Source organism: Hylaeus volcanicus, unplaced genomic scaffold (genome assembly GCF_026283585.1).
Source record: "Hylaeus volcanicus isolate JK05 unplaced genomic scaffold, UHH_iyHylVolc1.0_haploid 12237, whole genome shotgun sequence".
In the NCBI taxonomy this organism is placed as follows: domain Eukaryota; kingdom Metazoa; phylum Arthropoda; class Insecta; order Hymenoptera; family Colletidae; genus Hylaeus; species Hylaeus volcanicus.
Genome location: NW_026533172.1, coordinates 2,532,934 through 2,548,262, shown reverse-complemented (window position 1 = coordinate 2,548,262; position 15,329 = coordinate 2,532,934). Strand labels below are relative to the sequence as shown.

At 32.7% G+C, this 15,329-nt stretch overlaps 5 protein-coding genes across 8 annotated transcripts in view; 4 read left to right on the top strand and 1 right to left on the bottom strand.

Annotated features, from left to right (window-relative positions):
* LOC128884490 (protein HID1-like) overlaps positions 1–3,280 on the top strand; it is a 4,659-nt gene extending 1,379 nt beyond the window's left edge. Inside the window, exons 6-18 of the mRNA XM_054137924.1 lie at positions 11–331; positions 391–514; positions 583–698; positions 746–880; positions 934–1,133; positions 1,187–1,343; positions 1,432–1,678; positions 1,737–1,864; positions 1,925–1,980; positions 2,076–2,238; positions 2,292–2,408; positions 2,464–2,619; positions 2,736–3,280. Of these exons, the coding sequence (XP_053993899.1) occupies positions 11–331; positions 391–514; positions 583–698; positions 746–880; positions 934–1,133; positions 1,187–1,343; positions 1,432–1,678; positions 1,737–1,864; positions 1,925–1,980; positions 2,076–2,238; positions 2,292–2,408; positions 2,464–2,619; positions 2,736–2,978 (2,163 nt within the window). The 3' untranslated portion in view covers positions 2,979–3,280. The remainder of the gene's footprint in view (positions 1–10; positions 332–390; positions 515–582; positions 699–745; positions 881–933; positions 1,134–1,186; positions 1,344–1,431; positions 1,679–1,736; positions 1,865–1,924; positions 1,981–2,075; positions 2,239–2,291; positions 2,409–2,463; positions 2,620–2,735) is intronic.
* A 140-nt stretch (positions 3,281–3,420) lies between these two features.
* On the bottom strand, positions 3,421–4,305 carry LOC128883622 (uncharacterized). The gene is made up of 3 exons (XM_054136169.1): positions 4,135–4,305; positions 3,628–3,786; positions 3,421–3,562 (listed from the first exon to the last, which is right to left on the bottom strand). Exons 1-3 carry the CDS (start codon positions 4,273–4,275, stop codon positions 3,482–3,484), a joined length of 381 nt encoding a protein of 126 aa, XP_053992144.1. The 5' UTR covers positions 4,276–4,305; the 3' UTR covers positions 3,421–3,481.
* A 582-nt stretch (positions 4,306–4,887) lies between these two features.
* On the top strand, positions 4,888–8,028 carry LOC128883619 (uncharacterized). Its single transcript, XM_054136164.1, has 12 exons — positions 4,888–5,547; positions 5,606–5,676; positions 5,739–5,923; positions 5,979–6,162; positions 6,221–6,473; positions 6,535–6,670; positions 6,780–6,967; positions 7,030–7,191; positions 7,238–7,363; positions 7,410–7,487; positions 7,537–7,625; positions 7,674–8,028. Exons 1-12 carry the CDS (start codon positions 5,197–5,199, stop codon positions 7,870–7,872), a joined length of 2,022 nt encoding a protein of 673 aa, XP_053992139.1. The 5' UTR covers positions 4,888–5,196; the 3' UTR covers positions 7,873–8,028.
* A 190-nt stretch (positions 8,029–8,218) lies between these two features.
* Positions 8,219–14,177, top strand: LOC128883617 (uncharacterized). 4 transcript variants are annotated; one of them, XM_054136161.1, is made up of 19 exons: positions 8,231–8,453; positions 8,504–8,581; positions 8,634–8,705; positions 8,769–8,886; positions 8,948–9,062; positions 9,131–9,196; positions 9,258–9,390; positions 9,438–9,511; positions 9,556–9,642; positions 9,689–10,033; positions 10,099–10,197; positions 10,264–10,495; positions 10,578–11,079; positions 11,133–11,899; positions 11,952–12,107; positions 12,158–12,360; positions 12,438–12,575; positions 12,940–13,213; positions 13,462–14,177. In XM_054136161.1, exons 1-19 carry the CDS (start codon positions 8,342–8,344, stop codon positions 14,016–14,018), a joined length of 4,128 nt encoding a protein of 1,375 aa, XP_053992136.1. In that variant the 5' UTR covers positions 8,231–8,341; the 3' UTR covers positions 14,019–14,177. The 4 variants fall into 4 exon arrangements, 3 of the variants coding, with proteins under 3 accessions (XP_053992136.1, XP_053992135.1, XP_053992133.1); XM_054136160.1 differs by having other exon boundaries at positions 10,099–10,495; positions 13,462–13,668; positions 13,726–14,177; XM_054136158.1 differs by having other exon boundaries at positions 10,099–10,495.
* A 585-nt stretch (positions 14,178–14,762) lies between these two features.
* LOC128883620 (polyubiquitin-like) overlaps positions 14,763–15,329 on the top strand; it is a 1,917-nt gene continuing 1,350 nt past the window's right edge. The window contains exon 1 of the mRNA XM_054136165.1: positions 14,763–15,329. This exon is cut by the window's right edge and continues 1,350 nt beyond it. Coding sequence (XP_053992140.1) covers positions 14,848–15,329 — 482 coding nt within the window. The 5' untranslated portion in view covers positions 14,763–14,847.

The window sequence follows — 15,329 nt, the reverse complement described above, 5'->3', positions numbered from 1 at the left end:
TTGCGTGAAGAAAACGGGAGATGAAGCGGCAGAGCCTTGTTGTTGCGCGCGAAATTACGAAAAGGCATTGGACAATTCAACGAAAGAAGGAAAACGGGATAGCAACGTAAGCCAGACGGCGGAACAGTTACAGAAAGTAATTAATGAAGAACCTCTCGAAGCTGCAAAAATGCCAAATAAGAATAGCGACAATCCTGTGGTTTGTGAAGGGAATAGCGTTATAAGGGAACGTGTGGATGAACTAAACAAGAACCTTGAACAACTGAATTTAATCGGTGGCTCGTTTTCTGGGTCAGGTGAAGAAGAACAAATGCAACCACTTGCTATAAAAGTTAGTTTTTATAGAAGGCTTTTTTTCTTGTCGATGAGTTATATGTTTTTCCTTATTAGATTTTGTCAGCATTACAACACCTTCTTTTTTTAAAAAATTTTACACTTCTAATTCCCAATGTGGTTTTTCCCGAAAACTACGTGTCTCCACGCCAAAAAGTGAATGCACAACTGCTCTGGAATGGTAGGCTTTCTTTCTTGTATGCCATGCCTCTAATGAATGTTACTTCTGTCATATACTTATGATTTAAGGAGTTGTGGGAGGAGGAAAAAACTCTTCGTATTGCAAGCTTAGCAACGACATATATTCTAATAGAAAAGCGGTGTTGACGTGTTTACTTGTATGCCTATCGTCACAAGTTTATAGAGTGGGTTTTATAAAAAAAAATACGAAAACAGATTTGTTCAATTCTAGAGTCAACTAACAAGAATCAAAAGTCCGCCGTGTTTATGGTTGTGGGTTTTTACACAAGGATCAATGCCATATATTGGCAATTTATATTGCTCTTTAATGAGCTTAGTTTTTTCAAAAACGTCTTCCTCACTTTTAGTAAAGATTTCACATTTTGAATTCATCAATAAAAAAGAATATTTTTTTTCTAGGGTTTTGAATTCGGATCTTCAAAGGCGTCTTTCAGTTATGAAAATGACTTGCGAAGCATAGCGGCAAAACTTTTTTGTGTGTTGATCAATTTTGATACTTCGTCTAAATGTGAAATCCCGCTTGAGACAAAAAAAATTTTACTTTCAAATCGAGATGCAAATCAGGATGAAATTATTTCTTTATCAAATTCAAATCATGAGTAACAACTGTTCAATTTGATTTAAAACGGTACTACTTGCGTATCTCTTTCAGACTTCCAAAGCCTCAATTTTTCAATATCTACCGTCTAATGTTAGCTGCAATGAAAAATGAGAAGGAAATTGCAGCAGTTTATGATGAAATTTGTTCACAAATAAAATCTTCCTCCGGAGCGTTTCACTCAAAATTTTCTTCTCCTTCAACATTGAAGGTTAGAAATTAACAAAGCCATTACCAATTTAATGGAAATGGTGATTACTAGCGTTTGTTTCACTTTTGATTGATTAAATCATTGACAGAATTCTTGTACAGAAGAACACTTATTAATTTTATGGAATTTGCTTATTTCAAATAAATGGTTTTTACAGCATGCGACACAGAAAAATTCGATTTCAAAATTACTGGTTCCGTTGTTGTATACTATGTTAGAAGCCTCTGCATTTTTGCATGAACCTATTAGCAGTGAAAAGAAGCATAGTATGGAAACATCTATTGTAACAGGGGTTCTTCATCTGTGTTCTCTGATAGTATTTGTATTGTCGGCTGGTAAGCTGAATGAATGTTCGACATTTCCATAGTTAACGACCATTTGAATATAAATCAGAACGGGAATTCGCGACACAAGCCAATGAACAATTTAATGAAACGCTTCCCTTTAATTTTACTTTTTATCAGGGTTCTTACGCAGACTTCATTATTTTATCTTTTTATCAAATTTGTACCAGTGAATTGGTACACTTTTTATACTCTTCTTTCAAAAAATTCTCTTATAAACTTTCGTTTATTTTCTAGATGTCTGTAGAAAATGAATCTTTAATTGACATATTTTTAACAACTCTTTGCAACATGTGCGTCATGTTTCGGTTCAATTGTGTTCTCCTATTCATCAATTCGTGTGTCTGTGTGTGTGTTTTTTATATCTATCTGTATGATCTAATATCAGGTCACCCTATCTTCGAAGCTTATGCCCGGAGAGCTCTATGAAACTTGTTTCCTTGTTTCAACGGCTTTCGCGACCCCACTGGTTATTCGAACAACCGTATCGATACCGCAACACTTTTTTACTTTTTGAGATATTTGATAATATTATACAATATCAATATACGGTATATAAAAGAATTTTTTTGGTAATTGTAGGTTCCTATTTTTAAAATGTTAGGGAAACTATAATTTAATTTATTCCATCTTGCGTCAAAAAAATGTGTTTGAAGCTTTTCATTTTTTGGAATTTACCAAATTTCCCGAAAATGTGCCTCAGAAATCACCGGATAATACAGTACAAGTTTTTTTATAAATGAGTGTCAGTTTGTTTACAAAAGTTCTTATGCTAGACCCCTGATACACATCAACAAGAAACACATGCATCCAGACACACGCCTAAAACGTCAACTGAGCCTTGGTGTGCCACTCAAGAATGGTTTGATACGTGGAAAGCGGAAGCTCCGACGCAAACAGTGATGTGTGTTATTAACAAGCTTATTCCATTGGTACGTCAACACTTCTTCTCGTTTTCGCTTCATGTTTAACAAGTGCATTTTGTCACTTTGACTTACCATAATGCATTTTTAATTTTTTTGTATTTTACACGACGTTGGAATGCTAGGTGAACGATATGTGCGCTAATGATGAATTTCCTGAGCAAACAGCTATTATTGATATGATTAAGAGCACCATGCTAGTGGGAATTTTACCGGTTCCTCCTTCCATTTTAATACGGAATTATGTACCTCACATAACAACAAATCAATGGTTTGTCACCTTTACATGGAGAATCATTGCCTTAAAATTACGCAATGAATTTCGTCTCCCAAATCTTTTGTTGTTTAACATTGAAACAACTGAGTAAATTCACACATGAAATGATTCCCATTCATGTTTAAAATAATTCAAATGTGTTTTTTATTCCTACTTTATTCATATATCACATTAAAATTCTTTTTTTTTTTTAATTTGCTATTTCATTGTTGTAATAATAAAAATTTTTTTTTTTAATAAGAAAACGGAATTATGTATTAAATCCATTTACCATTTGATAAGTGACAAAAAATATTCAAAATAATCATTTTACTCGTTACATAAAGCCAATTGAAATCAGTTTCAAAAATATCATCCAATTAAAGAACACATTGTGAATTAAAAATAAATTATGCCACTCATACACTTTATACAAATGTGTCTAAGCAGCTAATAAAGGGACAATCTTTTCTTGTGGTGCTTCTACCAAGCAGCAGGATGCTACGTACTTGTTCACTTGAACATGCCAAGGCTAAATGCTAGGTTTTATTTAAAAAAAAAAAAGTCGTTACATTGCTTAAAAACAAGATGCTTAACCAAGTAACGTAAGACTTTCTACATATTTAGTGTAAACGTTACACGCACACACGGTGAGAGTCTTCGTGCTTTAGAATCTAATACTTGAGTGTCCAAGCACTGCTCGATACGTACAGGTTAATAGAAACGAACTTTTGTGAACATCATTTTTCAAATAACCTTACATTGAAACCTATTATTTCAACACGTTTTTCAATGGTGTAATGTGGAAATATTTCTACTTGACATAATTCACGATATATTTTTTCGGCTAATGATACAGTTTTTTGATTACAACTGGAGTCGTTGGCCACCAGAACAGCCAGTTGACATGGTTTTGAAGTCTACCAATCAAACAAAAAAAAATAAGGTTAGCACAAGATAAAGAATCGAATTTCATAGCATGTTAATAAATCAGAATTATATTTAAGGTTTTTCTCATAAAAGCACAAAAGCTACTTTATCTTTTATTTAAGTCAGACTTTAAAAAGAAATAGTATTATTCAATAGGATTTAAAAAATGAAAAGACCATTGAATGAGATACTATTGAGTTAAAGTATGAAAATAAAAAAAGCATTATAACTCTAGGTTTTTCAGAATTAGCATGACTTTAAATCATCATTCTCTAAATTACACAAAAAATGTTAAATTCTTTCTGAAAGGTAACAAATTTCAGGTAACATAAACGTACAGTTGTTTTTACTAACTCCAATTTAGATTTCAAATGATGTAAGCACTCTGAAATCAATCGTGTTTTACTGCTTTCATTAATGCTTGACCTATTGATTGTGCATGAAATGACACCGTCAGTTATGGTAAAATTCAGTACCATCACACACTACAATAAATCCACAGAACGTATCTGACAAAAAAAAAACACAATCCCGACCTGACCCAAACAACACTGTGGACAAACCTGGTAATTTTCGAGTTACTATGATTCGAGCGAGTTACTTTACTCCGCTTCTTAAGATTTGCACACTGATATTTAAATCAATAAATTATAACACGGAAAATTATGTTGGACTGCATTATTTTTTTTTAAGTTTAAAAAAAAAATTATTTACACTCAGTTTTCGCTAATGTCTGAGTTGTGTCAATACATTTCCCTGTATGCTAATTTTGTCACTCTGGATGAATGGTAAAATTTACTTACCTTAATAAAATGGATCACTTGAGGAAATAGTATTACGTGCTTATGTATACAACACCAAAATACGACGATTATTAATATATATATATCCTTAACATTTTGGTTATGTGCAAAAAACAACGCCATGATTAAAGAGTATGACTCTTTAATTATCATGTTTCATGCGTCATAATTCATTTTTTTTAATTTTTGACAAACGCGCAAAAAGACACGAGATACAATAGTGTTCATACCATTTTAAGCAATTGTAAAAACACTTTTGACGTAAAAATCTATTGATTTCATTTTATCACTACTGTTGTATTTCCTGAAAAACATATCATATGGTCATTGAGTTTTTTATTAAAAAAAACTTTTTCCCATTTAAAATCTATTTCGATAGTTGTCACAAGAGTTTGATTTTCGTCTAAAGAGTAATTTAAATTAAAATATCATACTGAAAAGTGAGTGATTAAAAAGTGAAGTACGTTAGAAGAGAACGTTCTCGTGACAAAGAGAAGCTGTTTGCCTTATGGTCTCAAACTAAAATCTGTTATGTTTGAACCCAACTGTAGAAAGCTTATTAATAAACTGTGTGGTATGATAAAACCTTGTTAGAGTATGTTGCAAACTAATAATGATTATCCGGACACGATTCAGAATAATCAGCGCAACAATAAACGGCCACGATCGACTTCAAACGGATCTACGAAACATAAATTTCGTAGTAAAAAATCTCATGAAAGGAAAAACATAACGACTTCTCCGACGACTTCGAAAGAATCATTGTCTCATGTTTCTTTATTCGAAGATACAGAATCCGAATCCAGTCATGCTGAGTCGCTAGACAATGAGCACGATTTTTCTTCATGCAATAACAAAGTCTTCAATAGTTCAGAGAAAGCATCACGTCACAAATTGTATAAAATGATACAGAAAGTATTGCAAAAAGAAAAAAAAAATTCAAATCTTGTACGTAGCACATTTGACCTCTTCTTCTAGTCACCGTGTAACTCTTTTATAATTTTAGGACGATGCTAAATCTTTAAATTATCCAATTTATCCAGAAACCTCATTATTCACCCTCTCTCAAGAATATAGGTAGTTTTTTTTTTGTAATGTGATGAATGGAACTTTTTTTTTATTTTAAAACAACATAAAAGATATCTTGCGTATAATTCCTGTGGTACAATAACAAGCGTTATTCACACATCAAAAGATTTAGATGGTCCCAACGAGAAAGCTTATACCTCCAATACAATCCACATTAATTCCTTGATTGCGGGAGTCGGAAATAGACACCAAACATTTTCAAATAACCACACTAAATACAATTTAGGTGCTATTGGTGGGTCTTTTATATTGATTTGAGATTTCAGCATTTGATGAAATGCTTTCACTAGGAAAGAATGGATTTGTTTTAGCTCGTGGAGCCATCACGTCAGTATACTTTGATACATCCCTCCACCTTAGTGACGATGATATTGACGAAGACATTCCTTCGAACGATACTATACCCAGTGACCCTATCACAGTTCCATGCGAAAACATCACAACAGATGAAGAAGAATCTCTACTCGTTTATCAGTACTATTTATAATATTTAGTAAGTCAAAGAAAACAACTAGATATAATTGTTTCTCAGCCCTTTTACAACATGGGGATTGATTTCTAAAGCGTCTTGGGAAAAAAAGTTTGAGAACTCAGAAATTATTCTTAGTCTTGCTATTGGAAATACATTTGTTGCAATACTTACATCAAATTGGAATTTTTGTATTTATTCTTCTACCGGATTATCTCTTCACACTTCATATCTTAATGGATATCCTGTAACTCTTATTGCTAGGAATGACTGTTTACTTGTTGCATCACTCCAGTCGTTTTCTTCTAAATTCCATGTATTTTTTTTTTGAAATATTTGTTTTTCAAATAAAGCGCTTATAAAATTTGTTATTCTAGAGTTTTCATTTTGAATTACACAGGATCCCTACAAAAACTCAACTAGTTTCAACAAATTTTCACACTTCAGAATCATCTTCTTTAGTGTGGATAGGCCTCAATTCTCTAGGGTTTCCAGTCATTGTGGATAGATTAGGTATTTGAATATTTAAAATGAACAATTTTATTCAATAAATTCGTCATCTTGTTCAATTCTACTTTTTGTTTTTTAAATAATAGAAAAACAAACTTTTTTTTTCGTTTAGGGCGTGTTTTTGCTTTATTCTCTACGTTTGTAGACAAAAACGTAAAGGGAAGCTCGACACAATGGGTCCCTGTATTAGATCTGAAACAATGTCTTTTTCCTCATCAGTTACAAATGCTTGTAGATAAGAATAATTCAAAGGCGTCTATTTTGAATTTTTTCTGGATAGCGTCATCAAAAGAGTTAAATGTAGTTTAAAAGTTTATTTTACTTTAACTGTTTTATCCATGCAATTAATTCTTTCTACTTAGTTAAACGTCTTTCGTGTTTCACGCCGTCATCCTCAACCACAATTAGAATTTGTCAAATTACGTACTCTTGCGTTTCGCTTACCTACATCAATAAGCTCCCGATCTATACCACTTTCTTACATGGAGTGGAACGAGTATATTACTTCTGATCCCAATTTAATAGTACTTTTCTTTTTTAGTCAATAAACGTTTAATGTAATTGCTACAGGACCATTCGAAAGTCGCATCATTACCGTGGGAGTTTTTCGACGAAATGCAGGAAAGGCTTTTATTACTAACCACTTATTTGAAAACAAATTTCGATACTGGTTTCATACCTCCTGAAACTATTAAGGTGAGAATTGTATTTTGTTTTTAAGAAAGAAATAAACTATTTTTAGAAGTTGACCAAGCAACAAATCATACAAAGGGACAAGGCTCTTTTTCGCCTGTTTTTGAAAACATTAGGAGATGCCGAGGTATGATGTGGTGATAGTATTATTTGTATTTGACATTGGTAACATGTAGCTTGAGCGAGCTCTTGAATCGGCAACATATTTTACCCATACGAAAACCTTAGAAATTGCGATTCAGCAAGCAGAGAACCGTGGCAGCAAGTACACTTTCTCGTTTCTTTTGCTTGTATCTCAGCCATGTCATGTTAGATCGCTTCACGAGAGACTGTGTTCTGAAGTAGAACAGCGTCATATACATCAAAATAGGATAGAATTGCGAAATGGTTTAAAAACGTTACATGCTACAACGCTTAGTTCTTTAAATGGGGAACATGCGACACAAATTTCAACATATACGAAGCGCGACTCTGTAGCAGAGCAACTACGCCGTGATATAAATTTAGCATAAGATCGACTTTCGTTGGTCTGCTACCCGTCTTTTCGTTGTTTGCATGTTTTGACAAATATCTGTTCAGTCTTTAGTTTAATTTTTTAACAAAGAAAAGGTTTTATTCAAAATTTTCAAATTGTCTAAGTTTTATATTATTTTTCGTAGACACATAAATCGATAGTTAATTAAAAAAAAATCGAAATATTCCTTGTACAACTGTTAATCACCAACTCCCCTTGAATGTACCTGTTAATAACGATCCCTCGAAATCACAGTGATATTCCCAAGGATTGTTTTTTCTTTTAAAAAAATTTTTCATGTCTCAAACATCAAAATTAAGCATAAATATTATTGGTTTTTTTATAGAAAAATTTAATGATCAGAATACCAAAGAATTTTGAATATCGAATTATTCGTCTTTTGTTTTTATGAGTTTTCGCTTGAAAACTCATTGTTAAAACTATTTGAAAAAAGACTATCAGAAAAAATGCAATTTGTTGGAAATTTGGTTGATCGGGCAATGTTTCCCGGAACGGACACCTCTTATTATGAGGGATCATTCGAGGAACTTTTTTTTATTTCAATGGAATCTACAAAAAGTAGTATAAACTTTTTCTTCACTATCCTTTTTCAATCATGTTGATTACAGTTCCTTGCGCCTTACTACCATTCAGAAGAGGCTCTCCTTTTCTTATTATTTACGCACATGGCAATGGAACTGATATTGGTAAGTAACTCGTCGCATGACATCAACAAAAAGCTTCTAATTTCTATTATAGGAGATATCGTGCAAAAACTACAATGTCTTTCTACGTCTCTTCAAGCGCATATTTTAACGTTTGATTATCCAGGTTTTTTTTCTTTGTCAAAAATTTTTTTACATCAAAAAGAATTATGTAATGTTATGTATTTAGGTTATGGTTGTTTTAGTGGTAATGCTGATATGGCATTAGTTGACAAGGTTATGGATAGGCTTGTGGATTTTGCGAAAACCAGTTTACATTGGCCGTTACAGAACATAATTTTATTTGGGTACACTGTTCTTTATGAAATGATTTGTTATATGCTGATACTTGTTCACATACTAAATTAGGTGTTCGATAGGTACGGGTCCGTGCACACGTTTTGCCCGTAATGTCGCCGTTCATAGAAAATTGAAAATGACTTCTCAGCCAGCTTTCTCTACAAATCACTCCAAATCCAAGCACGTTAGTAAAACGCGATAACTGTTCACAAAAAAATTGTTTGTTTCAACTTTCTCATGGTGCTGTTATAGAAAAACAAAAAAGTTCCATTGCAAGACAATGAAAACACACAAGACATTGGCGGTCTTATTTTACAGGTGAACCATTAATATAACATGTGTTTGTCATTTTCCCTTTTTCTACTACTGAAATTTTTAGTGCCCTTATCGCTCTATACGCCATGCTGCGGAAAAGTTTATCGGAAATTTCATGTCACGGTTATTTGTTGAAACGCGCTGGAATATTGAAGATGAGGTACAGGACTGCTCGTGTCCTGTATTGTGGATCCATGGTGAGAAGAGAACCTAAATTCATACATTATTGTTATGATAAAACTAGGTAAGAAAGATGAACTATTTGATTGGAAGGGATCCGAAAAAATGTACAACCAGTATTCTAACTCCCTAAAAATGGTAATTGTTACCTTTATGATACTTTCAATTTTATTTCTTTTTAGTTACAAGTTTCAGAAACAGCAACCCATTTGTCATTCAATTTTACGCAAGATATTGTCATTCCTGTACGACACTTCATAGATTCCATGGTAAAACCACAGTCTAGCTTGTTGGATTTATTTGATTTTCATAAAGGTATATAAAGGTATTCGACCTGTAAACCATTATATTTATTGGAAAAATCTCCCCCTCCAAAGATTCAAGCCACCTTCATCAATAACCTGTGCAATACCAATTTTGCCGCCATCCGTTTCAGTTACTATATATGATTTGACTCAGACTAAAAACTCGTGTCAGAGACAAAGACAGTTGTGTAGATCTCAACCTGCTTCAACAGAAGATTTTCGTCAAGTTTTATCAGACATGGAAGATCACAATTATTCCGAGTCTCCCTATTGTTCAGAAGAAGTACCTAGTTTTCTTCTGTCAAAGTATCAATATCCTAACAGTGAAAAATACACACATTCATACTTTTCAAAAGTAATACTTTATACGACAATTTCAACGAAACATCTCGTTTTTTTTGTTTGTTGTTTGTATTTTAGGAGAATATAACGCTGAGTCAAAAATCTACGGTTGATTTAAACAAGAGTTTTGCAAGAATGGAACTGTATCGACAACACCAGTGTAACATGTTACAAACAGTACGTTATTTTAATCTGGACAACAACAATAAAACATTTTCAAAAAATATTTTATCACATGAAAAGCACACATGTCAAGATGAACCAACAAACCTTTATTCGGGTCAAGGGGAAAACTCCCAAGCGCGAGTTGATGAAAAGAAACATATAAAATGCCGAGTTCCCTACGACATAAGATATCTTCAGCATCTTTGGCCCCTAAATTCACTGCGCTCTCATATTCAAAAATCAACCATTCATTTAGCCTACACCATGCTTAAAGAAGCCATGGGCCGAAAACTTTACCTACAAATTCATGGTAAACGTTTTTTAAATATGAAACGTTTCGTTTTTTTTAGCCGTCTCCTTTTTGTTAAAGTGTTTTTTTTGCGCTTTTGTAGAAGAATTGTACAAGGCAAGGGATTGGGTCAGGCGGTTTTATAGTATGCGATGTCGTCATTTTCTCGGAATAGATTTAGTATATAGAAAACAAAAGTCTTCGAATGGTGAAACAATCGCAGGTCTTTTAGGGATGACAATTGCAGGTCGTTTCATCCAATTATCTTCTAATTCAAAATTTCTTGGTTGTGTCTCTGTTGAAAAATTTTCTTTTATTTTGGATTCCATTACAAACCAATCTACTTCGAGCGCATTTCCTGATTTGGTGTACAGTCAACCGGATTATCTTATTTTTCCCATGTTTTCACCAAAAGCTGACATTATATTTTCTTTAACCTGTTGGTTAGTGGAGATGGCCTCAAAATTATCAAAAATCCAAGCGTATCCTGCAACGTTAACATTTCAAATGTTTTCTCAACATATCACTAATAGTGAGGCTGATATGATGAGACTGCAAAATTTGAGTGAGACTATACTTTATGATTTTTGTATGCAATATCGAAGGTAAACCTTAAAAAAATATAAAGACTTTATCATTGCTCGTTTCGTCAATACAGACCTTCTATTGAACGTCTTAGTCTGCATCTTGGAAACTTTGTCTGCTTTGGGTGGGATCAGTTATTGGGGATTGTTTTTAAACGTTTCTGGCCTTGGTTTCAGCAACGTGCGCAGCTGTTTGTAGATTTACCTACTACGGAGTGCTGCATTGAAAAAGAATATTACACCAAGATACGCAAGAAGAAAAAATTATCAAACAAAAAAAAACATCCTAAACCATGGTTTCAGGCTTTTGGTTGGTCATTATATCGAAATTGGTTTTCCAATAGATCATTATGCCACGGTATTTATTTAAAAAATTTATATCTAGAGAACGATGGAGATTTCCACGAAGTCTCCGAAAAAATATCGACAAACCAACAGATTCTTTCACATAAAATTTGTCAATGGCATAACATTCTTTCAAAGAACCCAGTCACAACAAGTGGTACATCGTCTTACGTGAATAGCACCCCTTGCAATAATTTGAATATTGTTACTACTGAATCGAATACTCTTATACAAAATAACTCACAAGCTTTTTCCAACCACGAAAATTTCACATCCTCCAATAACATGTTTGACCTACTACAGAATGAACTACAATCCCATGCATCACATTTAACTGCTTGTTTAAAATCGGCTTTATGTACTGACAATTTCCTACAGAATTCACAAAACAATACACATTTTCAAAACATTAATGAGTCAACAGTTAAAGAAAAATATTTCAATGTTTTTTCTTCTTTTTCTGAAATTCTTATGAGCTACTCTCACCAAAATATGTGTAATTAGTCAAGATTTAGTCAGAAATTCAACGTAAAATGTACCGTTTTTAGACACACATACCGCAAAGAATAAGTATCTTCTTTTTCAATTAACGGATCGTCTTCTAGATCCTGAATTTTTTTGCTCCCCATTTTTAAAGCTAAAAAAAAATGATTTATGCTCTAAAATTGCTAACAAGTGGATAACTTTTTTACTTACATCTTCTGGTTATTCGTGGTATACATTATGTTGTATTTATTTATGTATACCTTTTTAGGTGGTGTTTGTCTTACAAAAGCTTCGCGGTATCAACTCCAGTCCGAAATCAATGAAGATAGAATGCAGTATGCTGAGCGTTGCCGAGAAGAAAACAATACAATAACTCGAGCTACCCGTTATTCTATATGTCATCATCATTTGTTTCATTTCGTATTAACACAGCCGGGACGGTACTACCAACGCTCGACTTTTGTCGCCATTGTATGTCAACGGTATTCTGATAAAAACATATCTACAATCTTATACTGGAATTTTTTTTTTTATTATCACCGCTTAAGGATTCGTTATGGCGTCTCATTGAAATCCTAAGTGGAGTCACAGTTCGGCCTAGAGAAACGAACGACCACTGGAAAAATAAAAGTAAAAAAAAAAATGAATTAGACCAACCGCCCTCAGACAACCAGAAAGCAGTGATGGTATGTTCTCTCACTCCATCTTCTACTGTACTGTTAACATGTTTTCATATATTGTATCTCAATATCCTTTGTACTAAAAAAAATTTTGTTATTTCAATTCACAATGTGTAAATCAACTAACAAGTTTTAAGGAAACTTCTTTTTCTTCTGTGTAAATCGCCATCCTTTAAAATAGCATGTCTACTTTAAGCCTTTCTATATAGTTTTAATAAAGTGTAGGACGTAAATTTCACACAATGACGTCGTCTAAGGTTCATGTACATTTGTTAACCATAAAAAATATTCACACCTATTCGTGCAATTGTGATTAATTGTAGTGGTTTTGGAATTAAAAAATATTTTCTTTCTTGTTTTGTGTGCATAGCTTAATGTAACGTTAGGACTAATGCTCCTTCGTAGCCTGCATACAATGACTGTTTCAATTGCGCGGAAAACTAAGCTAAATTTATGTACACCTCCATTACCTTTAAACCCAAATCTTATAGACACATACCCTGGAGTCTATTATGCACATATTCGTTTGTTTGATGAGTTGAGCTTTGCTCTTAAGCATTGTGATTTACAGAAAAATGACTTCTGTAATACAACTCTTCCGTCCTGTGGGGGTTATAATATTTACGCGTCTGGATGGGAATCTGGTATGCTTTCCGTTAGTTTTTTTTCTAAGATATTGCTTTAAAATACACGGGAAATTTTTCAAAACTTTTTTCCTTGTTTTTTGGAAGAAAGAAAAATGTTTAATCCTTTTTTTTTCTTCATCTTCTTAATGCGGAGAATACTCTAGTTGTTGAACTGACTCTATTTTTGCACTCTTTTAATAAGCCGATAGAAAATTATTTATATCTTTTTTTTTATAACATGTAAAAAAATTTATTATTCGTTTTAGGTTGTTATCCTTCCAGTGAGACGTGTCTTTTAGCGTCACAACTTGAATCAATATATGCTATCTTTACTGAAGTATTGGAAGGTATCGATGCAAATACTGTAAGTGAATCCATCTCTCCTTTAGGCTCACAAGGACGACTTAACTTTTTTGACAAACACTCAAATGACGTTTCGTTAAACATAGATGATTATCTAACTCAGAAAAAAAGTAATTTTCTTAAAAAAGATAATGGATCATGGTGGTTTGATAATTTTGAATATTTAGAAGATTCAAAAAAAACAGCTATTACTAAATGCGGAAGCGTTGAAACATCAACAGCAGCATCATTACGCAATGAAATTTTTGAATCGCCTATTATAAGCTTACAGTCATCAAATATAACGTGTGGCACATTATTTTCCTCAAATGATGTTATCGAAAGAAGAACTCATGAAACTTTTCTGAGAAAGAAAAAGTATAATTGGGTTTTGTTTTATACAAAAATCAAAAGTTTTCGAAAGACACGTATTCGCGTCATACGTGACACCATTCATAGGAAGCTGATAAGTCACTCATAAAAAATATGTTTTTCATTTATATTGAGTTTCTTATGTTTTCTTCAACTTTACTTGAATAATTTTTTTTAAAGTTCCCTCGTCTTATTTTTCCTATTTAGTGCTTAAACAAAAAAAAAAACCTTTTTTTGTGGTTTACATGAAAAACTTATTTTTTCTCAACTAGTAGTAATTTAAAGTACTGAATTGTGAAAATCTTAAGGCATCAAAGTAAATAGTACCACTCTCCATTTCGCTTTTCTTTTAATTTATTTGTTATTGAATGAATCAAATTCTCTAATAAAACTATTAAATCAATTAATTTTTTATATACACAGTTGTAAGAATCCACTAATCTTACACGAGTAATTCAACCGGAAAACAAAAAAATGTTCTTAAACTTATGTTACGTTTATTCTGTGAATGAAAACGAAACTCTTATATAAGTTAGGGAATTACTATTCATTTTTTGATTTGTCTGTAAAAATTAAAATAAATCTTACGTTAACGTAACGCATACAATCGAAACCTGAATCGTTATAAAGCTGAATAAAAGAACGTAAAACAGGGGTTAATATACCCAGTATACATAAAGATTTATATAATATATCAATAGTTGTATGGTTATTTGTCCTTCAGATTTTACCATACGTGCAAAAAGTTAATTACCGTAATGTACTGTTAGACTAAAAATCGCCTGAATAAGGAAGTGAAATCTGGGACAGACAGGCGTCGCAAAGTGGTAGACTTATATGTTCAGAATTAAGCAAACTATTGAACTACTCTAAATTAAACACATAAAACCAAAAGATTATTTTTTTTAATAAACAATTTTTATTGTTTAAATTTTAATATGCAAATTTTCGTGAAAACACTGACCGGTAAAACAATTACTCTCGATGTTGAATCAACGGACAGCATTGAAAACGTTAAAGCTAAGATCCAAGATAAGGAGGGTATTCCTCCTGATCAACAAAGACTTATTTTCGCAGGGAAACAGCTAGAAGATGGACGTACCTTATCTGATTATAATATTCAAAAAGAGTCGACACTTCACCTAGTATTACGTTTAAGAGGCGGTATGCAGATATTTGTTAAAACACTGACAGGCAAAACAATCACTCTTGATGTTGAATCAACGGATAGTATTGATAATGTTAAAGCTAAAATTCAAGATAAGGAGGGAATTCCTTCCGATCAACAACGTCTAATTTTTGCGGGAAAACAATTAGAAGACGGACGGACTTTATCAGATTATAATATTCAAAAAGAATCTACCCTTCATTTAGTGTTGCGTTTACGAGGAGGTATGCAAATTTTTGTGAAGACCTTGAC